Source organism: Typopeltis vanoorti, chromosome 15, assembly GCF_054136105.1.
Source record: "Typopeltis vanoorti isolate ZY-2024b chromosome 15, IOZ_Tvanoo_1.0, whole genome shotgun sequence".
NCBI classification, from domain to species: Eukaryota; Metazoa; Arthropoda; class Arachnida; order Uropygi; family Thelyphonidae; genus Typopeltis; species Typopeltis vanoorti.
Window position 1 is genome coordinate 63,677,365 of NC_143563.1, and position 23,300 is coordinate 63,700,664.

General features: G+C 33.6%; 1 protein-coding gene across 1 annotated transcript in view; it reads right to left on the reverse strand.

The window, feature by feature from the left end:
• Nucleotides 1-882: 882 nt before the first annotated feature.
• LOC150098819 (proton-coupled zinc antiporter SLC30A2-like) overlaps nucleotides 883-23,300 on the reverse strand; it is a 104,184-nt gene continuing 81,766 nt past the window's right edge. The window contains exons 7-8 of the mRNA XM_090404916.1: nucleotides 23,106-23,240; nucleotides 883-1,268 (exon numbers count right to left, since the gene is read on the reverse strand). Coding sequence (XP_090261042.1) covers nucleotides 1,120-1,268; nucleotides 23,106-23,240 — 284 coding nt within the window. The 3' untranslated portion in view covers nucleotides 883-1,119. The remainder of the gene's footprint in view (nucleotides 1,269-23,105; nucleotides 23,241-23,300) is intronic.

Sequence of the window (23,300 nt, forward strand, 5' to 3'; positions counted from 1 at the left end):
AATCAAAATAAGCTTTTTATTGCAAATTGTTAAAATTTTCACAGGCCATTTATGACACATGTATATTATATATTTAAAAAACACCAATTACATTAATCCATTCTCTCCCCCTCTTTTTCAAATCTAACTCTTCCTCCCTTACTATATAAATTCCTTATTTAGAAGGAAATTTAGATAATTTTCCATCTATAATTTTGCTTGCTATGTAAAGAAAAACAGACACTTGACACAAACACAAGTTTACACCACACTAACTCCCCTTCCCCCATTCATTTGCTACTTTTAGATATGAAAAATACATTTTCTGATACAATGAGTTGCTAATATTGTTAATGGGACTTTTCCTACAAGAATTAAAACAAAGCAGACTGTTAAAGAAAGGCATGTAATCAATTTGCCTGAAGCATGAAAAAGTACAACTATCTCGTTCTGTTGTTGCAGTATTTTTCAGAAAGAGATTGCAACAGAAGACAGATAAAGGCATTTTGAAAAAATTTTGTCAATAATTCTGATATTCACAGGAAAGTAATGCAAAACTATTTCCAGAATTCTTTTGTAAATCTAAACTACAAATTTCCATAACTGATGCACAATCAGTCGAGACTGGCATTTTTTGTTACTAGCACATATATCTTAGACTTATGATATGTAACTATACTGGTCATGACTTTGCCATTTTTCATATGAAAAACATTGATAATGTTCAGCATAACTATTTTGCTGAAGTATAGAAATAAAGTACTTTGTTTCAAGAGAGTTACTTGAGATTTAATGTCTGTCTTTATACTTTTCACACAAATGTCACATTTAATATCACAGATCTTTGTGTTCTAATCTTCATTCCTCATAAGATAAGCAATTAAAACTATCAAGCACAGACTCAAAAGCATGCTAAATATTTATAATTATAAATCATCTTTTGATATTCTCTTTCATTATTGCAATACAAATGTGACATATCAAATTTTGTATTTAACAGAATCAAACAAAAATAAGGCACATTTGTACATAAGCACTGTCAGCCATTCACGTGGAATGCAATAAAAACATAAATGTTGCACATTCCCATAACAAACTGAGCATCTTTTTAATATGTAATAGTTTACTTTGGATCACTTATCATGGTGGCGGACCTTGACATTGTTTGCAGCACTGCATTGTTTCTGGATTGTATTTTTCAACCTGAATTGTAGTATTATAAATCATATAACTTCTTCGTACAAGCGCTTGAGCAGATTGAAGAACTTTGTGAGGATCAGCATCTGGATCTAAAATAAATCAAATTAAATTCTCAAAGTTGTGTGATGGAAAAAAAACTTTTTTTGAAAAGATCATATTAAAGTTAATTAGTAATGTAAAGATATTTACTTGGCCTCCATAGCTCAGCTGGTTTTGACAAAGCTTTTTGGATGGAGAGCTCCAAGTTTGAATCCCACTAGGTCACAAAGAACCTTTATCAGGAATTTTTGGATGAAGGTGAGTTAGTTGATCTCATATGGAGGTGACAGGGTTTTTAACTTCCAGAAAATTGGATTTTTCATCTTGCAAAACAAACAAACTTGCCAGAAGAACATAATATGCAATGGCAGCCATAATACACTATGCAGACAGATTTACTGCCCTATCAGAGCATTGGATAGATTTTCAAGGATGCCAACTTGTTTGGCTATGATGGGTCATTAGGGCCTAATATGCAAGGGAGAGAATGGGAAACTGGATACTTACTTCAATGTAAGGCTATCTATCACAAATTTAAGGTGGTTCTTGAATTGGTACGTATTTAATCTATGGAGTTTTTTGCTATATCAAGCTCAGTACAGAACAGAAAACCTATAACACAACAGTGCCATGTGGGAACGGCAACTTCATTTGGGTAACCGTTGAAAGAAAGAAAGTACTCTCTTGAAAGAAAGTACTGTATGAGGTTTAGAAAACAAAAATATAGGTATGTGCAATATGTCTATTAGTTGAATATACTCACAAGTTAGTTTATCTATTTTGTAGGAGCATAAGCTAAAGTTACTAAGAGGAAAATCCTCCTATATCCACCTAAAACTTAGGTTTTGGCTCAGCAAATGTTTCTCACTTCCTTGAGAGGATTCAAACTTAGATCTTTCCACTTAGAAGACCTATTGTCTTTGTACTGGAGGTAGCAATCCTAATATAATTAAAGCACCCTATGGATTTGTTAATTTCAAATTACTATTAAATCATCATCATCAAATTCTTGATGTACCCTCAAGGGGTGCACAGGATATTATGATAGTACTACATGAAGAACTTACATCATTACTACTTCCTATCAACAAATTTCCTCCAAATCAATCAGTTATCTGTCAAGACTCCCACATTATCTGTCTTCTAAGACACTTTTTAGTGTATCAATCCACCTATATCATGGTCTTCCTCTGGGTCTTTTTCCTTCAAACCTGGCAAAGAACACTTGTTTTGCTAATCTTCCCTCTCCCATTCTGTTTAAGTGACTATATCACTCGAGATTAGCTCTGCTAACGCAATTCCCGGGTGATAACAATGTCAAGTTCTTTTCTAATATCCTCATTTTTAATATGGTATTGTCATTGATGCCTTCTATTCATGCCCCTGATATTTCTCAGGACTCTCATATGTGGTCTCTAGTCTTTGGTCAAGTGTTTTATTTCTAACCCAGTTCTCAGATCCATAACTTAAAATTGGTTTGAACACTGTCTTGTATAGCTAATTTAGTGTTTTGACTAATTTCTCTCTTATTCCATATAAATGTAATAAATTTATTCGGTTGACTACAAAGAAATTTTGCAAAAGTTTGTGTTGATTAATCCTCGTTTTATAGCATGTTTTTTATGTTTAAACATTGATTTTGTTGAAAGTACCAATAAATCTATATGCTTAATTTTATTGACCATTTACATTTTTTATTCCTGGTAGGTGAATGGGTAGGGGTCTCATTGCATTGCCTTGCCCAGGGGCCTACAATCCTGTTAAGACGGTATTGTCTATAGGTTTTCCATTCATGATGCAGTTGATATTTTCAATGTTTATGCATTGCATTGTCTTGTTATTGCTGATTTTCATACCAAATTTATTACCACAGTTATTCAATATAGTCAGGGAATCTTACAGACTTGTACTGAATTTATTTAAAGTATAACATCTGCACAAAGTAAACAGCTGAGATTAACATCTCCAATTTTGATATCAGATCTTTGATATCCATATAGATAATGAATAACAGAGGAGATAATGTACATTCTTGTCTGAAACCAGATTTAATATCAAACCATCTTCCTGTACTTTCTTCAATTCTAACCGCTGACTTACAACTCAAATAAAGACTATTGCTTGATATAATGCCCCATTGACACCATATAACTGTAGTGTTTTGAATAGCTTCTCTCTTGGCACCTTGTCATATGCTTTTTCCAGCTCTACAAAACTTAAATACAGATCATTGTTATATTCCCATGATTTCTTAACTATTTGTCGTAAAGTGAAAATCTGATCCTGACAGCCTCTATTTGGCCTGAATCCAGTTGTTGTTCTTCACCAAGCTACCCTTCCACAATCCTTCTCAACCGTTTCTCAAGTATACTTTCATAAATCTTACCAGGAACACTCAGTAGAGAAATACTTTTGTAATTCTCACATTCAGTTTTATTTCCCTTTTTACATATGGGCACTATGAGAGCTCCTCCAATCATCTGGAATTCATCCCTCTGTCCAGGCCTTCTGAGCTATGAAGTGCAACCACTGCAAGACTTTTATACCTCCATACTCGAGCATTTCTGGTCAAATATGCTGGCCTGGTTGAATATGCCGAGGGGTTAGCGTATCCATTCTCCAGCCAAAAGGCTGCGAGTTCGAATCCTGCTGTGTGCATGGATGTTTGTGATTGTCTGTGGAAATACTAGTGGTGGTGGCGGGCGGTAGATGGCATTGGTGGAGACAGAGAAATGTAGAGTAGGTGTCCTCCCTCGATGAGTCTTTGGACTCCCTGGAGGTGTCACATAATAATAATAATATCATCCACTCCTGCTGCCTTTCCACATTTCAGGCTTTTGATAGCTTTTTTTACTTCAAGTATGGATATGTATTCCTGATTGCCTGTTGAGTGTTTTCTTACCACTGTGCTGTCACTGCTTGTTTCATTTAGTAATTTTTTGAAGTAATTACTCCATACATCAAAATATCTTTTTCTCTAGTTTTTATGTCATCATTATTATCTCTAATATCTTTTACAGTATTCTTTCCTCCATTTCAGAGTTTTTTAAACAGCCTCCAGAATATTAAATTAATTATATTTAATAATTTAGTATTAATAAATAATTATTTATTAATACTAAATTAATATAACAAAAAACTTATTTAAGGTACTCCACCCCTTTTTAGTTACCCCCCCCCCCCATTATCATTTGTTGGCATTTGTGGAGTTGCATTTAAAACAAAAAAAATATCAAGTAGCAGACATATTTGAATTTAATACAGATAATGGATTTGTGAAAGTATCATGTTTGTCATATTTTTATCAATGATATCTAATTTGGAGATTATCAATACAATAACCAGAGGATAGCTGCTAAATTTCTGAAAGAAAGAGAATTTTTTATTAAAATTCTTTTTATTATTATTTTTATTATTGGTTATTATTAAAAGTGTTTATGAATTTTAAACTCAACCAGCAAACTGCCTACTTATCCTCCTCCCCAGGAATACAATCTAACAGGGATTGACTGCAGTTAATTATTTCATAAATCTAGTTTAATTTCATTAAATTAATGAGTTAAAGGAGCAGCATTAACCAAGATCACTAACAGTACTAATGCACCATTTCATGGATGCAATTAAAAGTTCTCAGGCTACAATTCAGTACAACTTGCCAGTTGGTAGTGTTGTATTACTTGATTATAAGTTAATCTGTTGAGTTGTGTTACTGTGTTCTGAAGTTTTCAAAATGAGTTCATGCGAAAGTGAAAAAAACATTTGCAACAAGTTTTATTTTAAACTTAGTATAACTCTTCAAAGACCTTTGAAATACTGCAAATATCTGGATATGAGATAAGGAAAAGGACATGGCCTTTTGAAGTGTTTTCTAGCTTTTCAAGAGTGGATGAATATCAATCGAGGAGTGTGAAAGATCTGAGTGCTACTTAGATGTCTTCAAGCATTTTAAGGAAGATGTTTGTTGAAAAGATGCTGGAAAATTAAATATGTGCATAAACTGAATAAGCAAAACTGGTATAGTAAGGAGCTAAATGAATAAATAATATGGAATAAGAGAGAAATTATCCAAAACACAATTAGCAAAACATGAAGGTATCTCATATACTGCTAATACTTTGCAGCAGAAATAAAACAGTTGATCAAAGACAGAGACCACTCACACGAGAGTTCTGTTGGCATTCACATTCATTCTCTTAGTGTTCACAAATATATGAGTAGAGGTATTGTTGTATCTAAGTTGGCATGATCACTGAAACAGAATGGGAGAAGAAAGATTAGCAAAAAAAGATGTTTGATGTCTAAGATGGCAGGGAAAAAAAAAGGAAAACCAAGATCTGGGTGGACTGATGCAGTTAGAAGTACCTTAGAAGGCTGAAATAAAACTCGAGTATTGGGGTCATGATAAATTTTAGAAAATTGCTGATAGAAAGTTAGCAATAATGTAAATATAATCATGTAGTAGTACCACAGTATTCTGTACACATCTTATGAGTATATCAGACATTTAATGAGGATATTTGCTGCAAATAATCAGAAAGCGTGGTTGCTGCATTGTTTGTGTAATCATTTTTTTTTAAAATCCAAATTACCTTCCATATTCCCCATATTCCCAAGATCTGATATTCTGTAACTTCCTTTTGTTTTTCAATGGTAATTACAACTCCAAGAATGGGTCTTTGCTATTTCAGAGATCTACATAAAATTTAGGCAGTCACTGATTGAAATCACAATGAACAAGTGACCTGAAAGGAAGCTTACTGGCAGTGTTTCCAAAAGTCAAAGAAAGACAGCACTCTGTACATATATGAAGGGAGTAAAAGTCTATACGGTATATGTACACTTAGTTGTTGAGCCAGTTTAAGAACTAGCTGAAAAACTTAAATGAAAGTATCCTACTGAAAAGAAAAAAAAGGTACAAATATTACAGCCAGAGAAAGTGAAGTAGTTTGAGAACAAGAACCAAACCTTAGAAAATGAGTAGCAAATCTAAATAAAACACTGATGTAACTCAGTTGGTGAAGATTGCAGCAAAATTATTATTAGCCACGATAGAAAAATTAAAAAAAAAAACTCCATGATGAACTCAGGAAGTTAAAGAATCAATCTAGATAATATCCTAGCTAGTTAGAGAATGCAGAGAAAAAGGTAGGAAAGCTAAGTGACATGTAAGGAAGCTACATGAAAGTCATGGGAAAATTTGAAAGGAATATATAAGGTATGTTGTGCCATCAACCTGTTTTTGTTTAAAACAATAAGAATACAATTTGGCCAGCTAAATCTCAAATTTTATTCTTATTGTCTTGTTGCTTTGGTTGGAAAGACCTAGGTTCAAATCCTATCTAAGATGCAAAGAACCTTTATCAGGGCATTTCAGCTGAATCTGAGTTAGCCAGCAGCAGCATATGGAGGTGGCAGGGTTTATCACATGGTAACTTGAGTTCAAAAGAGGTGCCTGGTTACTTGGCCATGACAGGTTATTGAGCCTAACACAAAACAGGAAGACAGGATGGGAATAAGAGAGAAATCAGTCAAAACACTAAGCTATATACAAGACAGTGTTCAACCCAATTTTAACATATGGATTTGAGAGCTAAGTTAGAAATAAACACTTGATCAAATACCGGAGACCACAGATATGAGAGTTTTGAGAAAAATTAGAGAAGTAAACGGATGACATCAACGACAGTATTACATTTAAAACAAGGATATTAAGGAAGAATTTGACATTGTTGGCATTCAAAAATGTGTTAGCAGAGCTCATCTTAGTTGTTACAACCACTTAAAAAGAAAGGGAGAGGAAAGGTTAGCAAAACAAGTGTTCTTTACCAGAATGGCAGGAAAAAAGACCCAGAGGAAGACCAAGATGTATGTGGATCGATGAAGCAAAAGTGTCTTAGAAGAGAGAAATATAACATCTAATAATTTTGGTCTTGACAGATCACAGATTAATTTGGACGAAAATTGTTTATAGGAAGTTAGTAATAAGGTAACTCTTTTTTTTTTTAAAAAAAGTTACATTATTACTACTGATAGTACCTCATAAAAAAAGTTTAATTTTTTTTATTAGGTACTGTCATGATATCCTGTACATCTCATGTCAGGAATTTGATATTGTTATATAAACAGCTTATATACTGATTATACAACAGTCAAGAAAACCCAGTAAATTTTTGTCATCAAATTTTTATTTTTCCATTCATTTAAAGTGTGAGAAGTGAGTAATCTAAGTTCTCTAAATTTTTTTTGTAATCTGTTTGAATTTTAAATCTTAAGCACTTAATAATGATCTTTAAGTTTTTAATCTCGAAAAAGCATATAAGGTGCCAAGGGGAAAACTGTTCAGAACATTAAATATGTTTGGTTGTAAATGAAACTGTACAGAGTTATATAAAGCGTTATTTAAGTTTTAATTGTCAGAAGTGAAAAATGTATAGAAAGATTTGATATTAAATCAAGCTCTGCTGTCCATGATCATGTGTATGGACCACATTATTCAGGAAGCTGTTATTAAACTTGATATTTAAATAGAAGATATTAAAATTTAGTTCTTAATTCTGTGTTTATTATTGCATGAGCATTTCCATGAAGTCTGAAGATTCATCACAGGAGGCCTACACTAACTATTATTCATGCAATACTTATCATGCCTTTCAAATTCATTTGCTAATAAAGTACTCATAACTACCTCTGGCAATCTGCTTCCTGCACAACCTTAATAGGCACCCCCCCCTCTCTCTCTGTTTCACACACAGACTTTCTCCATCTGCTTTCCTGTAGGTACTCTTTTTTTTTTTGAATTATGCATATTTTGTAAGTACTTTCACAGGCACTGCTCCACCGAACTGGCCATTACCATTCTTCTACTTTCATCTAATCAGGTAAGAACACGAGAAGCCACTGGTTAGCATCCATATGCAGTTCACTCCAAACATATCGCACAACTTCACATCTTTTGCCTTCATTCCATCTACTTTTGTTCTTTAACACAGCTTTCAACATACAGTTTTTCCCCAATGAAAAAAACTTCCAGCTTTTCAATATAGGTTTTGTAATCTTTTGTGTATCAAGATGATACAAAAAAAAAATCCCCCAAAAATAAAAACTAGGCTTAATATGTTCTAATAATGTTATTACAACTATTAAAGTAATACTGCTTGAGATGTTAAAATTTATATTAAAAAACATGCAGCAAGAATACTTTATTGAAACTTGTTTTCTTGTTAAAAAAAAACATTTAATTTTCTTGACCAAAAAGCTCTGGAAAGACTTTTATTGGGATTATATTGATCAAGTGCATATAATAAACAACTAAGTTATACCAACTAGTTTCACCAACTAAGTCTGTTGGCATCTTCAGGGTACATAACTGATGTATGGCACTAAAAAGTAAAAACTGTTACAAACTATAATCAACCGATTCCAATTATATTAAACAAAGAACAGAGCTCGTACAATACATTCATAGAGCATGGATGATATCACTTGTTGTTATTTAGGAACGTTCTATAGTTGGCATTATAATTCAGTTCTGGCGAGTTGAAGGATCTGATAAGGGTCTTCCAGATCACGGGCAAGATTAGTCCTTGGTTTTTGTTAAGGTTTTGTATACGGGTAGCTGTTGTGGCCTCCTTAAAAAATTTCCACTCCCTATTCCGGCTCGTGCATAGGCACTGCAGAACTGCAGCACTCCCAATTTTTCTCGATATATAAATATATTTATTAATTTATTTATATTTGCTTGTAATATTTAATTTTATCATCAACAATCCTATACAATTCTCTTATTTTGTATAAAAAATAATAAAAATCCATCTTGTAGCACTTAGGAGGGCGAAGGACACTAGCAGCACTGTGTTTACCACAGTGTCATATTGCTACATGAGCAAGCATATGCACGTCATAGTGAGATGCGAGCTATTAGCGTAATGTGGCACTGTCCGTCGTAAAGTTCCACTGTTGTTTATATGCAGTTTGCACCAGTCGTAGTGTTCGTAGTGCTTATCGTGTTTACTCCGTCTCTTTAAATATTTGGACACCACAATTAAAGGATTTAATTGTAATGTCCAAAAATTGTAAATCCATTCCTTTAATTGTAATTAAAGGAATGGATTTTATTTTTTAAGTAATTTTGAATTATGATAAACTGTATAATTTTATTGATAATAAACAATATTTTTTCATGAAACAAAACAAGAATAATATATTTTATTTTTAAGTAATTTTGAATTATATCAAACTGTATAATTTTATCGATAACAAACAATATTTTTTCATGTTTAAATTTTTTTAAAATTTTTACCATAATTTTGATATTTTATCCAAACACATATACACTGTACTTACAGTGTGTATGTACACGCTGTAAGTACAGTGTGTACATACTTTTTCGAAAGTTGCAGCACCCCCCCGCGATTTCAAGCCATGAGCCACCACTGATTCACACACTCATTCATTTCATGGATGCCTTCACTCACACTCACACACAATCTGCATCTGCCCCAATTTCTTTACTTTTCCTGACTTTGTGATTCCACACTTTCAGTGAATAAAGCTCTCTCTCTAGACACCTAACAATGGATCCATTTAAGTGCATTCTGTCAGCACTGTACAAATCTTTCCGTCCATCAAACTTTACATTATTCCTTCTGCATAACCTGTGTAATGATTCATTAGCTATCATCACCCCCCCCCCCTCTCAGTTCGCATCTATCATAGCATGGCAGTAGACTTACAAACTTCACCCTCTCACTCTTGTTTTTCACTTCTTCCAATATTTCTTTCACATCCTCCATCTTAAAGTACTTCTCATCTCTCAGGTCATTGGTTCCAGCCAAAACAATCAATTCTTTCACCTTTACTTTCTGCATTCTAAAAGCATTGTTGTTGTTATGTTCTATGGAGTCATTTTCGACTCCTGGTGACATTCTCCATTCAGATCCGTCCCTGGCCATATCATTCAGAATTTCCAAGAGCATTCCAGTTGCTTCTTTAACCCCATCCACCTATCTAATTCTTGGTTTTCCTCTTCCCCTGCTTCCATCAACTTTAACAAGCATCATCATCATCTTCTCCAGACTGTCATTTGCTCGCATAATATGCCCAAAGTATGACAATTTTTGCTCGATGATCATAGCTTAGAGGGAGCAATCTGGCTTTATTCTGTCTATCACTGATTTATTGGTTTGCTTTGCAGTCCATGGTATTCTTAGTAAGAATCTCCAAACCCATAATTCAAATGCATCTATCTTCCTTCTTTCACTCTTTCTCAAGGTCCACTTTCACATTCATGCATTACCACAGGGAATACCATCGCCTTCATGATTCTGATGTTTGTTGCGAGACTAATATCTTTATCTTTAAAGATCTTGCTTAAATTTGTCATTGCTTTCTTTCTGAGTAATAATCTTCTAACTTCTTCAGTACAATAACCATCTTCAATTTGGGATCCTAGAAGCACAAAATTGTTAACTGCTTCCATTTTCTCCCCATCTACTTCAAAATCATTAAGTTCACATGTTGCCGTAACTTTTGTCTTTTTGAGGTTAAGTTTAAGACCATATTTAGCACTTTCTTCTTTAACTTTCATAATAAGTTCCTCCAAATCTTCTTTGCATTCTGCTAACAAGGTGGTATCATCTGCAAACCTCAAATTATTAATATTTCTTCCACCAATTTTAATTCCAAACTGAAGACTCCTCTAGCCCTGCCATTCTTAAAATGTATTCGCTGTACAAGTTAAACAGTTCAATAAAGGTATATAAACCGATTTTTTTCCATTCCCTAGGCCATTTAGTTGTGATCCAAATTTGCTGACAGCGCTGTTAAAATTTTAACTGCCTCTTCTCCCTGGGCTTTGAGCAGCTCAATAGGTATTTCATCTCCTCCTGGTGCTTTTTTACTAGATAGCTATTGCAGTGCCTATCTCACTTCACTCTCCAGTGGTACTGGCTCCTGTGTATAATTCTGCACTTCAAATTTTTCAGTAATTTTGGAGTCCTTTCTGTAAAGGGCTTTTGTATACTCTTTCCGTCTTTCTTTGATGTCTGCAGCTTCTGTAAGATATCCTTTGTATTTACTTTTCAATATTGTCACTAAACTTCCCTGTTAGTTCTCTATCTTTTTGAAAAGATCTCTTGTTTTTCTGTTTGTAGGCATTCCTGGTTAAAGTATTTTTCCTTGTCTCTTCTGGCTTGTCGTTGAAACTCTGCATTCAAATACCGTACTTCCTGCAAATTTTTCTGTACCTTCATTTCCCTCCTTTCCTGAGCAGTTTTGATGGCATCTTCCGATAGCCATTTAAACTTCTTCTTACAAACTGTTGGAATATTCTTCTTTGCTTCTGTTTTAATTATATCTTTAATCTCTTCCCATAGTTCATCTGGTTCGCTTTCACACAAATTGAGTGTGTTGAATCTGTTCTGTATACTAATATTGTATTCAGCTGGTACGTTTCCAAGATCATATCTGATCGATATCTGCATTGCTTTCAGTTTCCATAATTTCACATGTATCGTAGCCACTAATAACTCATGGTCTGTTCCACAGTCTGCACCTGGAAAAGTCTCGACAGACTGAATTGCACTTCTCTATCTTCTTTGTCCAAGTATATAGTCATGATTTCTGTATTGTCCATCAGGTGATATCCATGTATACAATCTTCTTTTGTGCTATTTAAAGTAGGTATAGCAACCAACAATGAATTCTGCACAAAACTCAACTAGTCTCTTCCCCTGCAGTGTTACGAATACCTAAACCAAAACGACCTGTTATTCGTTGTTCCTCAGTCTCTCCCATTTTTGCATTCCAATCTCCGATAAGTAGCCATAAATCGCGCTTTGGTGTTGCATCTATCACTTCTTGTAACTTGCCATAAAATTCTTCAATGTCTTCTTCTGGTGCCTCTGTAGTGGGTGCATAAACCTGAATGATGGTCATATTCATTGGATGTCCACTCGCTCTGAGAGAAATGATTGTCACTCACTGGATTATAACCTAATATATACCTAGCCATCTTTTTCTAAAAGCATTACTAATATTAATTTTCACACCAGAGAAACAAGATTTTGTAGTACTTTCACAAAGTACTCTCCTTATCACAGAATTGCAGGAAAAAATTACCTGCATATGCTCTTTTCTCGTTTATTCTTACAATATTCTTTTTGGCTTTGGACTTAAGAGGATGAGTTACAAGAAGCCTTTTCTAAGCTGGTAGAAATTATACTTAATGCAATGAATCATTATATGTTACTATACTGTATCAAAGAACAATATACTAATCATTGGATAGGATAATGAATGATGGGAAAGAATAATGAAAAAATATAGAGAAAGCAGTGAAAGAGGACAAAGAATGCTTGAATTTGTCTTGCTGCATGACATGGCAGCCACCTGATGAAAGAACTACGAACATGCTAGACGGGTCACATCAGTTCAGCAGTGTTGAACATTCCAAGAAGCAGACGTGGAATTGGATCATAGCTTAGTGATTGCTAATATCAAGTTGAAACAACTGACAAGTGAAGGCACGGTTTCAGAGTGAAGAAATAGAAGGACACTAAGCGAGGAAATCACAGGAAAGTGCTCAAGGAAGAACCTTGAGCACTTTCCTCCAGTTCCTTTATAGAAAAGGAACTGGAAGAGAGCTGGTGTCTGCAATCAAGAGAGCAGTAGAATAAACAGTCCCAGAGACAGAAAAGCCAAAGAAAAGGTATATAACATAGCAAACATTAAAGATAATTCAAGAAAAAAAAAAAGAGCATTAAAGATTAGGAGAGAGAGAGATCTCTGTGGAAATAAAAGAACAGTATAGAGCAAAATGCATGAAGTGAAAAAGGCAGTTAGAAGAGACAAATCAAAATGGCTAGAACAGTGTGAGAATATTGTTAAATACTATGGTGAATACTGAAAGAAGTATATAAGATAATCAGAAACATTAACAAGAAATGAATCCTGAAGTAGAACATCATAAAAGATGAAAATGGTGAAATCTTGATGAACAGAGAAGAAATAGGAGAGAGATGGACAAGATACTGCTCAGAGTTATATAAGACAGAGGGAGATGTTGAGGTCCAAAAGAAGCTAACTGATGAATTAGGGGAAATATCACTACCAAGCACAGAGGGAGAAACAGATATACTGAGGGATGAGGTTACAAAGGTGGTAAAACATCTGACAAACCATAAAATCCCTGGGAATAATGAGATTACTGGAGAGATGCTGAAAGGGTGGTGAGGTGATCCTAGACAAACTAGACCAGTTGTAACATGGTATGGGATGAAGGCAAAATACCAAAAGAATGGACAAGATCAATCCCAATACCCATTCACAAAAAAAGGGAGCAAAATGGACTTCAAAAACTACAGAACAATTGCTCTAATGAGTCATGTGGGAGATGAGCAACAGGATTTAGAAGAACAGATGTACTGTGAACCAAATATTAATGTTAAGATTAACTGTGGAGAAAGCTCTATGTAAAAATAAAAATGCTTATACCTGTTGCATTAACTTTCAAAAAGTGGCATGGACTGCACTCAAATCTTATAGAGTGGACAGGAACTTGATATGTCTATTGTAGAACATCAATGACAATGCAGAGGCTGAGGTGAGAAACTGAAGAAATAGGAAGATGGTTCTAGACAAGAAGCATGAGACAAGGAGATCCAATAGCCCAAGTATCTTTATCATCATCATAACACTAACTACGGGTATAGACCATATTGGTCTGTTCCGGCTTTTGCTCATTATCCATCCAATATCCTTTTTTGAGGTCTACCCTGCCTTCTCTTTCCAACTGGCTTATATTTTAGTATATGTTTAGGATATCAGGTGTTGGCCATTCAGTTTCCATGTTCAATCTATTTTTGTTTATAATTGTTTAGTTTTTCTTCTATTGATTTTGTTTTTAGTTCTTTTAAAATGTCTTCGTTCCTTCTTTTGATCTAATAATGTGTATTTTGCAGTTCTTCTCATAAATCTCATTTGTTTTTATTCTTTATCTTAATTAATATAATTAACGGCTATTTTAGCCTGTTTTTGTTTAGGAGTGTCCCTTATATTTAATACATTGGCTAACATAACTCAAAAGGGGTATGTATATATTTTAAGGGCATTACGGGCGAGTGTAGAAGGCAATTATGGCAGAATAAAAAATGTGGAAAAATTATGTACATACCTTGACTTTGGTTTAAAGATGCCTTCTAAATCCAAGCTCTTGTTGAAAGGGGGGGGGAAGAGAGGGAAAGAACATGGGGATGTACTTGAGACACGGGAAATAAGTTTGGGAACCCAGGTTACTATTAATAATATATATTATTTAACCCTCAATGTTTAGTGTTTTCTTTTATAATGTCACCTGAAGAAGGCTGTTACAGGCCGAAACTAGTAGTGTGTTTATATTAAAACCTTTTTAATTAAATCTCGGTTCTAGTCATTCAATTTTTTTTCATAAAACTATGTATGTTAACCGAGTCAATGATCATTCTGTCATATATATATATATATATTTATAATATATATATATATATTTCAACAAGAGCTTGGATTTTTACTGTATATTTTTAGTTTTTCATCAAGTATTTTGCTATATATTTTGTAGCATGTATTCAATAAACTAAAACTTCAGTAGTTAGCAGGTTTTGTTTTATCCCCTTTTTTAAACATAGATATGACTATGCTTGTATTCCATTCTATTGGTATTTGTCCTTGACTTTGGTTTAAAGATGCCTTCTAAATCCAAGCTCTTGTTGAAAGGGGGGGGGGAAGAGAGGGAAAGAACATGGGGATGTACTTGAGACACGGGAAATAAGTTTGGGAACCCAGGTTACTATTAATAATATATATATATATATATATATATATATATATATATATATATATATATTATTTAACCCTCAATGTTTAGTGTTTTCTTTTATAATGTCACCTGAAGAAGGCTGTTACAGGCCGAAACTAGTAGTGTGTTTATATTAAAACCTTTTTAATTAAATCTCGGTTCTAGTCATTCAATTTTTTTTCATAAAACTATGTATGTTAACCGAGTCAATGATCATTCTGTCATATATATATATATATTTATAATATATATATATATATATATATATTTCAACAAGAGCTTGGATTTTTACTGTATATTTTTAGTTTTTCATTAAGTATTTTGCTATATATTTTGTAGCATGTATTCAATAAACTAAAACTTCAGTAGTTAGCAGGTTTTGTTTTATCCCCTTTTTTAAACATAGATATGACTATGCTTGTATTCCATTCTATTGGTATTTGTCCATTTCTATATATATTTTATTTAAAAATTTTAATAAATATATATACAGGGTGTTCGGGATAAATTTGACAGTTTCGTAAGGAAAAAGAAAATCTTCTTTGTATCTATTAAATTTAATGAATTGACAAAAAAACATTACAGGCAGAGTTAATTACAATACTATCAACAAGATTTACTCAAAATAACCACCATTAGCATCGATCACAGCTTCAATTCTGCTTCGGAACCTCGAACAAGCTGATGCTACAGTCTCCCTGGGAAGGGCCGCAAAAACTGTTTTAATTTTATCCATTAACTGGGCTTTTGTATTACTGGAAGTGCGATTGGTGTCTTTTTCAACTGCGCCCCATACAAAATAATCCATGGGGTTAAGGTCTGGGGAGTTTGGAGGCCAAACATTTGGACTGGTGAAGTGGTAGAAATTTTCAGACAACCATTTTTGACTTTTCCCAGAGGTGTGGCAAGGGGCCGAATCCTGCTGCCATACATACGGCCTACCATTGGCTACCCTTGTTATCCAGGGCTTGACTACAGTTAGCAACTCCACGAACAAAGCCCGAATTCCAATGCCAGGGTTCTTCAACACCTGTTCCTGCAGATTTGCGAGGAATTCTGCTGTACGAACGCAATCAGATCGTCTGCTAGGGATCTTTCTTCTTGCTACATCCTCGTAGTCACCATTGCAAGTCTCTAGTTCATGCCTGATTGTTTTTACTGTATTCAGGGAGCATTGGGCAGCAGTCGTAATATCCTTATTTTGATGGCAGGCACGAATCATCATGATACAAGTTATTCTCTTCCATGATTCAGGTGGGTTCCAGCTATCCATCCTTTCTGACATCTTGTATATGAATGAAGAAGGGTCCAAACTTTTAAATGAAGAGAAGTGTGTGTTAATACATGTAACTTACGGAAAAATATAATTAATTATAAATATGTCAAATTTATCCCGAACATCCTGTATATATATATATATATTTGTATATATATTATTAATAGTAACCCAGGTTCCAAAACTTATTTCCCGTGTCTCAAGTACATCCCCATGTTCTTTCCCTCTCTTCCCCCCCCCCTTTCAACAAGAGCTTGGATTTAGAAGGCATCTTTAAACCAAAGTCAAGGTATGTACATAATTTTTCCACATTTTTTATTCTGCCATAATTGCCTTCTACACTCGCCCGTAATGCCCTAAAATATATACATACCCCTTTTGAGTTATGTTAGCCAATGTATTAAATATAAGGGACCCTCCTAAACAAAAACAGGCTAAAATAGCCTTTAATTATATTAATAGTGTTTTAGAGGAGTAGCATGGGAATTTCCCAGAAATTATACTTAATTCTTTATCTTGTTTGTTTGTTGCCCAAATTTCACTGCCATATAATAATGTGGGCACTGCTAAAGTATTGTATATTTTCAAGCATGTTTCTTTTTGTACTATATTTGGGTTGAGTGTTCTATTTATCAGGCCTATAATCTGTAAAAATTTTGAAGTTTTTAATTTTATGTCATTTTCTCCTTCATATGATATTTCACATCCAAGATAAATGAAAGTATTTATATGTTCTGTTATTTCATTATTAATAACTATTTTGCTCCTAACTGGAGTTTGTCCACAAAATGGCATTGTTTTAGTTTTATCTATGGAAATTTTCATTCCAAACTGTTCTACTATAATGTTTAAATTATATATTGCTGTTTGTAAATTGTCTTCCTTATCTGATATTATTACCTGATCATCTGCAAAAATAGCATATTTATTTTGTTATTCCAAGAAATTTCTATACCTTGATTGTTTAAGGTGTTCCACTGTATTAATTTTTCATTAACGTAAATATTGAAAAGTGTTGGAGACAGAGGGCATCCCTGTCTTACTCCTTGGTTTATAGATTGTTTTCCAGACAACTTTTCATTTATTTTTATTTCATTATTGCATGTAGTAAAATATTAAGTATATTTATTCTTTGTAATATATCAAACAGTATATATCTTTTTACTTTGTCCAATTCTTTTTCATAATCTATAAACAAAAGATGAGTTTCCAAATTAAATTCTCTTCTTTTTTCTATAAGTAGTTTTAAACAGAAAGCTGCATCCATTGTAGAGCGTCCTTTTCTAAATCCATTTTGACATTCTAATAATATTTTTTTACTGTATATTTTTAGTTTTTCATTAAGTATTTTGCTATATATTTTGTAGCATGTATTCAATAAACTAAAACTTCAGTAGTTAGCAGGTTTTGTTTTATCCCCTTTTTTAAACATAGATATGACTATGCTTGTATTCCATTCTATTGGTATTTGTCCATTTCTATATATATTTTATTTAAAAATTTTAGTAACTTTGATGAAATTTTTTTCCAGCAAATTTATACAGTTCAGAATTTATTCTATCTTCTCCTGCTGATTTGCCATTTTTTATTTTATTTAGGTTGTCCTTTAATTCCTTCATTGTTATCATATCATTTAAGGTATTTTGTAAGCTTCTGGTGTAATTATTTTTGATGCCAATATTATCTGTCCAAAGATCTGTAAAGTCATCCAAGAATTTTTTTACATCTATTTCACAATTTATATTTGCAGTTTCTTTTATATCTGCATTCATGTGTTTTAGTATTTTGTACGCATTGGGTCTTATTTTGTATATGTCATTTTCTAGATATGATACAAATTTTTCTCAGCTTTCTCTGTCTCTCTCTCTCTTTTTCTGTCTTTTTTTTATATTCAATTTCATCTTCTTGTTTTTTGCTACTTAACCATCTTTTAAAAGCCAGCTTTTTATTTTCAATTATTGTTTTTATTTCATTGTCCCATATATGTAATTTTTTGTGTGTTCCTAGACTTTCATATGCGGTTGATGCGATACTTTCTTTTATATTATTCCATTCTTTCTCAAGGTCTTCATTTTCATGTATTTTTTCTAAGTAGTTATTAATCCTCTGTTGGTATAAATTTCTTGTACTTCAATCATTTAGTAGTCTTACTTTGTAATTAGATTTTGTTTCTCTGGTTTGTTTATTTTTTTGTATTTTTTGTAGCCAGTTTGGTGGAAACCTTAGTTTTGCCTGTACTAAATAGTGATCTGTGTCAATTTCTAGTCCTCTTCTAACTTTAACGTCTAGGAAGAGGTTTGCTGCTTTTTCATTTGTTATAAAGTACTCTTTTATTGATTTTTGTCCTCTTGCACACCACATAATGTATTTATGTATATTTTTATGTTTGTAAAATGTATTCATTATTTTTAAATTATTATATATTGTATAATCAATGATTCGCTTTCTATTTTTGTTTAATGTTGGTTCTCCAAATTTTTGTATATTATTGTTAATTGTGTTCATTCCTATTCTGGCATTAAGATCTCTGGCTATAATTATATGGTATGTTTTATTTAATTTTATATATTCCTTGTAACTCTTTGTAAAAAGTAATCATTTTCTTCTTCTTTTCCTTCTTCAGGGGCATACACTCGAACAACTGTTAAATTTTCTTTATTTAATTTTAATCGCACTTCTAATATTCTTTCATTCCAGTATGTATAATGAGTTATTTTTGCTTTAATTGATTTATGGACATATCTATATATGATATTGTAGTTAGCTGTTTCTTTTGTTCCTTTAAGTTTCTTTTTTTGTTTCTGTAAGAACTGCAATTTCTATATTTTCGTCATTTAAAATTTTATCTAATTCTTCTTTATGTGCTATGCTTCTAATGTTCCATGTAGCATATTTCACCACTTTTTCTTTTTCCGAAGTTTCTTAACCTTTTCCAGTTTGCGGTTGTTTCCCATGTTTTCTGTCTTTGAAATCTCAACGAAATCCGGTTTGGATTTCGCTGAGATTTCAAAGTAATATGCGTTTCCCTATGTCAAGTGACTAGCATGTTGATAGGTGTCCTAGTGGTGGGGGCTGCCACCTTAAGACAACTAGGCTTGCTCCCCCCCCCCTTTTTTTTTAGTAGATAGTGAAAACTACAGTTTGAGAGGAAAGAGTCACCCCCTCGCCCTCGAATTGCTCTAATAGCACTGAGGGGGGGGGGATAAGAAGTAAGAGAGTAGAGGAAAGAAGAGTAGAAGACCAGTCTTCAGCTATGATATACCAAGTGTATATTGTATGAAGTAAGATCAGGTCTAGCTTGGGTATCTCGGGTTTGCCATGCCAGTACTCACCAATGTGAGCCCCTTGGAAAGAACAATGGCTGTCACAAAGGATAATAAAAGAGGAATTTCAATTCAAGGTGCAAAAATAAAAAAAATTACAATTTGCAGATGACAGTTATTACTGAAGAAGATGAAGTGGAACTAGAAAGAACAGTGCTGAAGTGAAGTGAAGAAGGAAAGAGATGTGGGTTGATAATGAATATCGATAAAACAAAAAACTGATATTCAGAGAGAAGGGGATGAAAAAACAAATAAAGATCAATGGAAAAGAGATGGAAGAGATCAGGAACTTAACATATCTACATAAAGCATGATTTAGACTGCAAAAAAAGGGATAAGATCTCAGATAACAAAAACAAAAGTAAACCTACAGATAATGAACAAGATATGGAAAAGTAAATCAGTGAGCCACCTTCCCATAAAGCGGAGACTTCTGGAAACATGCATATTCACAAGTGTTCTCTATGGTTGTGAGACATGGGTCAAAGGCTCTGTGCGATGCATACTGGCTTTCAGAAGAGTATGTTATAGAAAGATTTTATAAATTGGATGACTGCAAAAAAAAGTAACAAATGAACTGTATAGCAAAGTACAAAGTAGAAAGATCAAAACCTTGATGTTTTCTATAAACAAAAGAGAATGTCCAGGACAGGAATGGATAGTGATGAGAAGAAGTGGAATGGAAAGTTTCCAGGATTTGAGTTACCTGGTAATGAACAGAGAGTAATGGCAAAGAATGATGATACAAGCATCAGGCACCAACAGGCAGTCGATCCATGAGTACTGATGATGATGATGATACTGCAGGACTTTTTTCTTCATAAAAAACAAGTTAGGATTTGAAAAACAGGACAAATTATCCAGTCCTTTAAGTTATGTTATATTCAATGTCACACTACCATATTTACTCAAATATAACTTGCACCCCTGATTTTACTTTACAGAAAAAGAAATTCAAGTTTTGCATATATACCTCACGCATGAAAAAAGTTTAAACTTTTAAGAAATAGATAGTGAATTTTGTTATGGCAGTTTCAGATATTTGGGAATTCAGTCGAAAAGAATCAGCATTTCAACTCAACAATCACTGGTTTGCCTTGGTCATTGAGTCACATGATCTTTGGCTAATACTGCACCAATCATACATGTCTTCACAGCTGCGCTATCTCTACCAGACTACCATTGGGGTCTGTTTTGCACTCTATTTTCACTTCTCATTAGCCATACAGTGTGGATTGTTCATAACATATTTCAAGTCTTGTAAATTGCTGCTGGTAATTTTTACTTGAAATATGGAGAAATGTTCAAGTTACAGTACTGGTTTAAACTTAAAGTAATTAATTTCACAGAAATACATGGCAAATGAGTAGCAGAGCATCAGTTTACAGTGAATGAGTTTAATGTGCAATATTGGTGTAAACAGGAATGATTCTGAAATGCTAAAAGTACAAGCAATAATGAAAGTATTTAATTTAATTACATTAGCATTGTCGCTAAAGATTCAAATATATTGTGTGATGGAGGTAAGCAGTCGATCACGTAAATAACGTTGATAATTAAAATTTAAATGCATTCATTTTATAAATAATGTGAGCAATTATAAATTATAATGAATATCGAGGATTTAATTATAAATGTCAATTTAGTTTTTTTTTCTGATAAACTTTAGTTTACGAAAATCCTCACATAAATCTCGCACCATGATTTTTTAACTTTAATTTTGGAGAAAAAAAAAAGTGCAAGTTATATTTGAGTAAATACAGTATACGTGCTATATTCATTCAGTACACAACTTTTCCACTAAGTTGATCAGCACATAATAGTGATTTTTTTTTTTTTTTTTTTTACCAGAGACAAAAATCAACATGTATCTCAAGGTGAAACCATTACTTATGGATATTCGATAACTTCTGAGACAGTGAACTGGATATTATACAGTATGGCACAAAAAAAAAAAAAAGTACTGAATAACTACAATGATATATGTTACAGAGTAAACATTTTATTAACAAAGAAATATGTTTACACCTGATGATATGCGCATCCACGACTATTGGTGGATGTTATGGTTAAATAAAGCATTAATGATGGTATATTATGTGCTTAAAACGGGGCACTTTGTCTTTCAAGACAGGTTTCGTAGTGCATGTGAAGGTTCTCTGTCATCTTGGAGAACAAGGGTTGGGACATATCATGTAATTTTGTCCCTTAGTTCATCAGAGTTTGAAGGGGGATCATAATGGAATACCTTTTCTCTAAACATACCCCAAATGAAGGCATCAAGTGATGCGAAATCAGGAGAATGTGAAGTGTACGATCTGCTAACCTCGAAATGAGCCTCCCGGGAAAAGTGTTCTGATAAATAGGCTATAGAACCACGTGATGTGCGACAGGTTGCTCTGTCCTGTTGCACGAAATTGAGTTTATGCACGACACATCCTATACAAATCCTGGATAAACAGAACCAACACATTCTCAATGTAACATTCGCTATTGAAGGTCACAGTTACACCATCCTCTTCGATGAAGTAGAGCGCTCAATTATGCCATGGCAGGAAACTGCACGACATGCAGTGACATTCTTACTGTGAAGAGATTTCTCTTGGGCAAATACAGGTCTCGAGAAAATTGAAACTTGTAGGTTCATCTGTTTACATGACTGCTTAGATGGAAATGCACTTCATTCGAGAACCAGACATTATGGAGGAAGGACAGATCTTCGTAGACATTGACCAGCACATGTGAACAGTATTCCTGCCGTGCAGCATAAGCTGTTGCTGTTAATCACCGACTCACCTGAATGATATATGAATAGGCACCCAGCACCTTAAGGATTCTCTGTAGTGACAGCCTCGGTATCCCAATTTTTACGATTTGGCACTGACTGCATTTCAGAGACTAACACTTGCTCCAGCACACGTCCATGATTCTCATTTCTGTTAACAGTTCGTAGTCTCCCTGAACGCTCTTTGCATTGTGGCAGAGCATTCCTAGTATATCAGAACCTTTTGATTAAGGCAATGATGACACTTTTGCTTGGGGCAGGCTTATGGAAACAACAAATAAACCGCTCACAAACGTGTCATAGGCTTGGACCATTTGCTCTACCAACTTTGTAGGAATGAAAATAATGCTCAACAATAAAGGTATTTTCTTCCAACATTAACACCATCGCTACAGCTAAATGTAATGCTGCAGACTCTACACGTGCTCTCCATTAATGTGCATGCAGTTGAATGGCATATCTCATACGTGTACCAAAGTTCAGTACCGTTTTTTTTTTTTTTGCACTATACCATAGTAATGTAGGATATAAAATAATGAAGACAAGTATAAAGCAAATGTATTTGAGATAGTGCAATGTACCTTTAAGTTCTGAAACTGAGATCACTGATTAAAGGGAGGGGAAATATAAGAACATTAGTTGAGTGAGTTCTAAATTTAAAATAAGACTTACCCACAGCTAAATGAACTGAAAGGGCATTCTGGTCTATGGTAAGAGACCATATATGAAGACTATGAGCTGTTTTCACTCCATCTAAACTTAACAAGGCAGCTTTGATAGATGCATAGTTCAATTCTCTTGGAAAACCTAGTTAAGGTAAAATTTTTCTTTACACTATACTAGAAATATTATGCAGACATATATAAC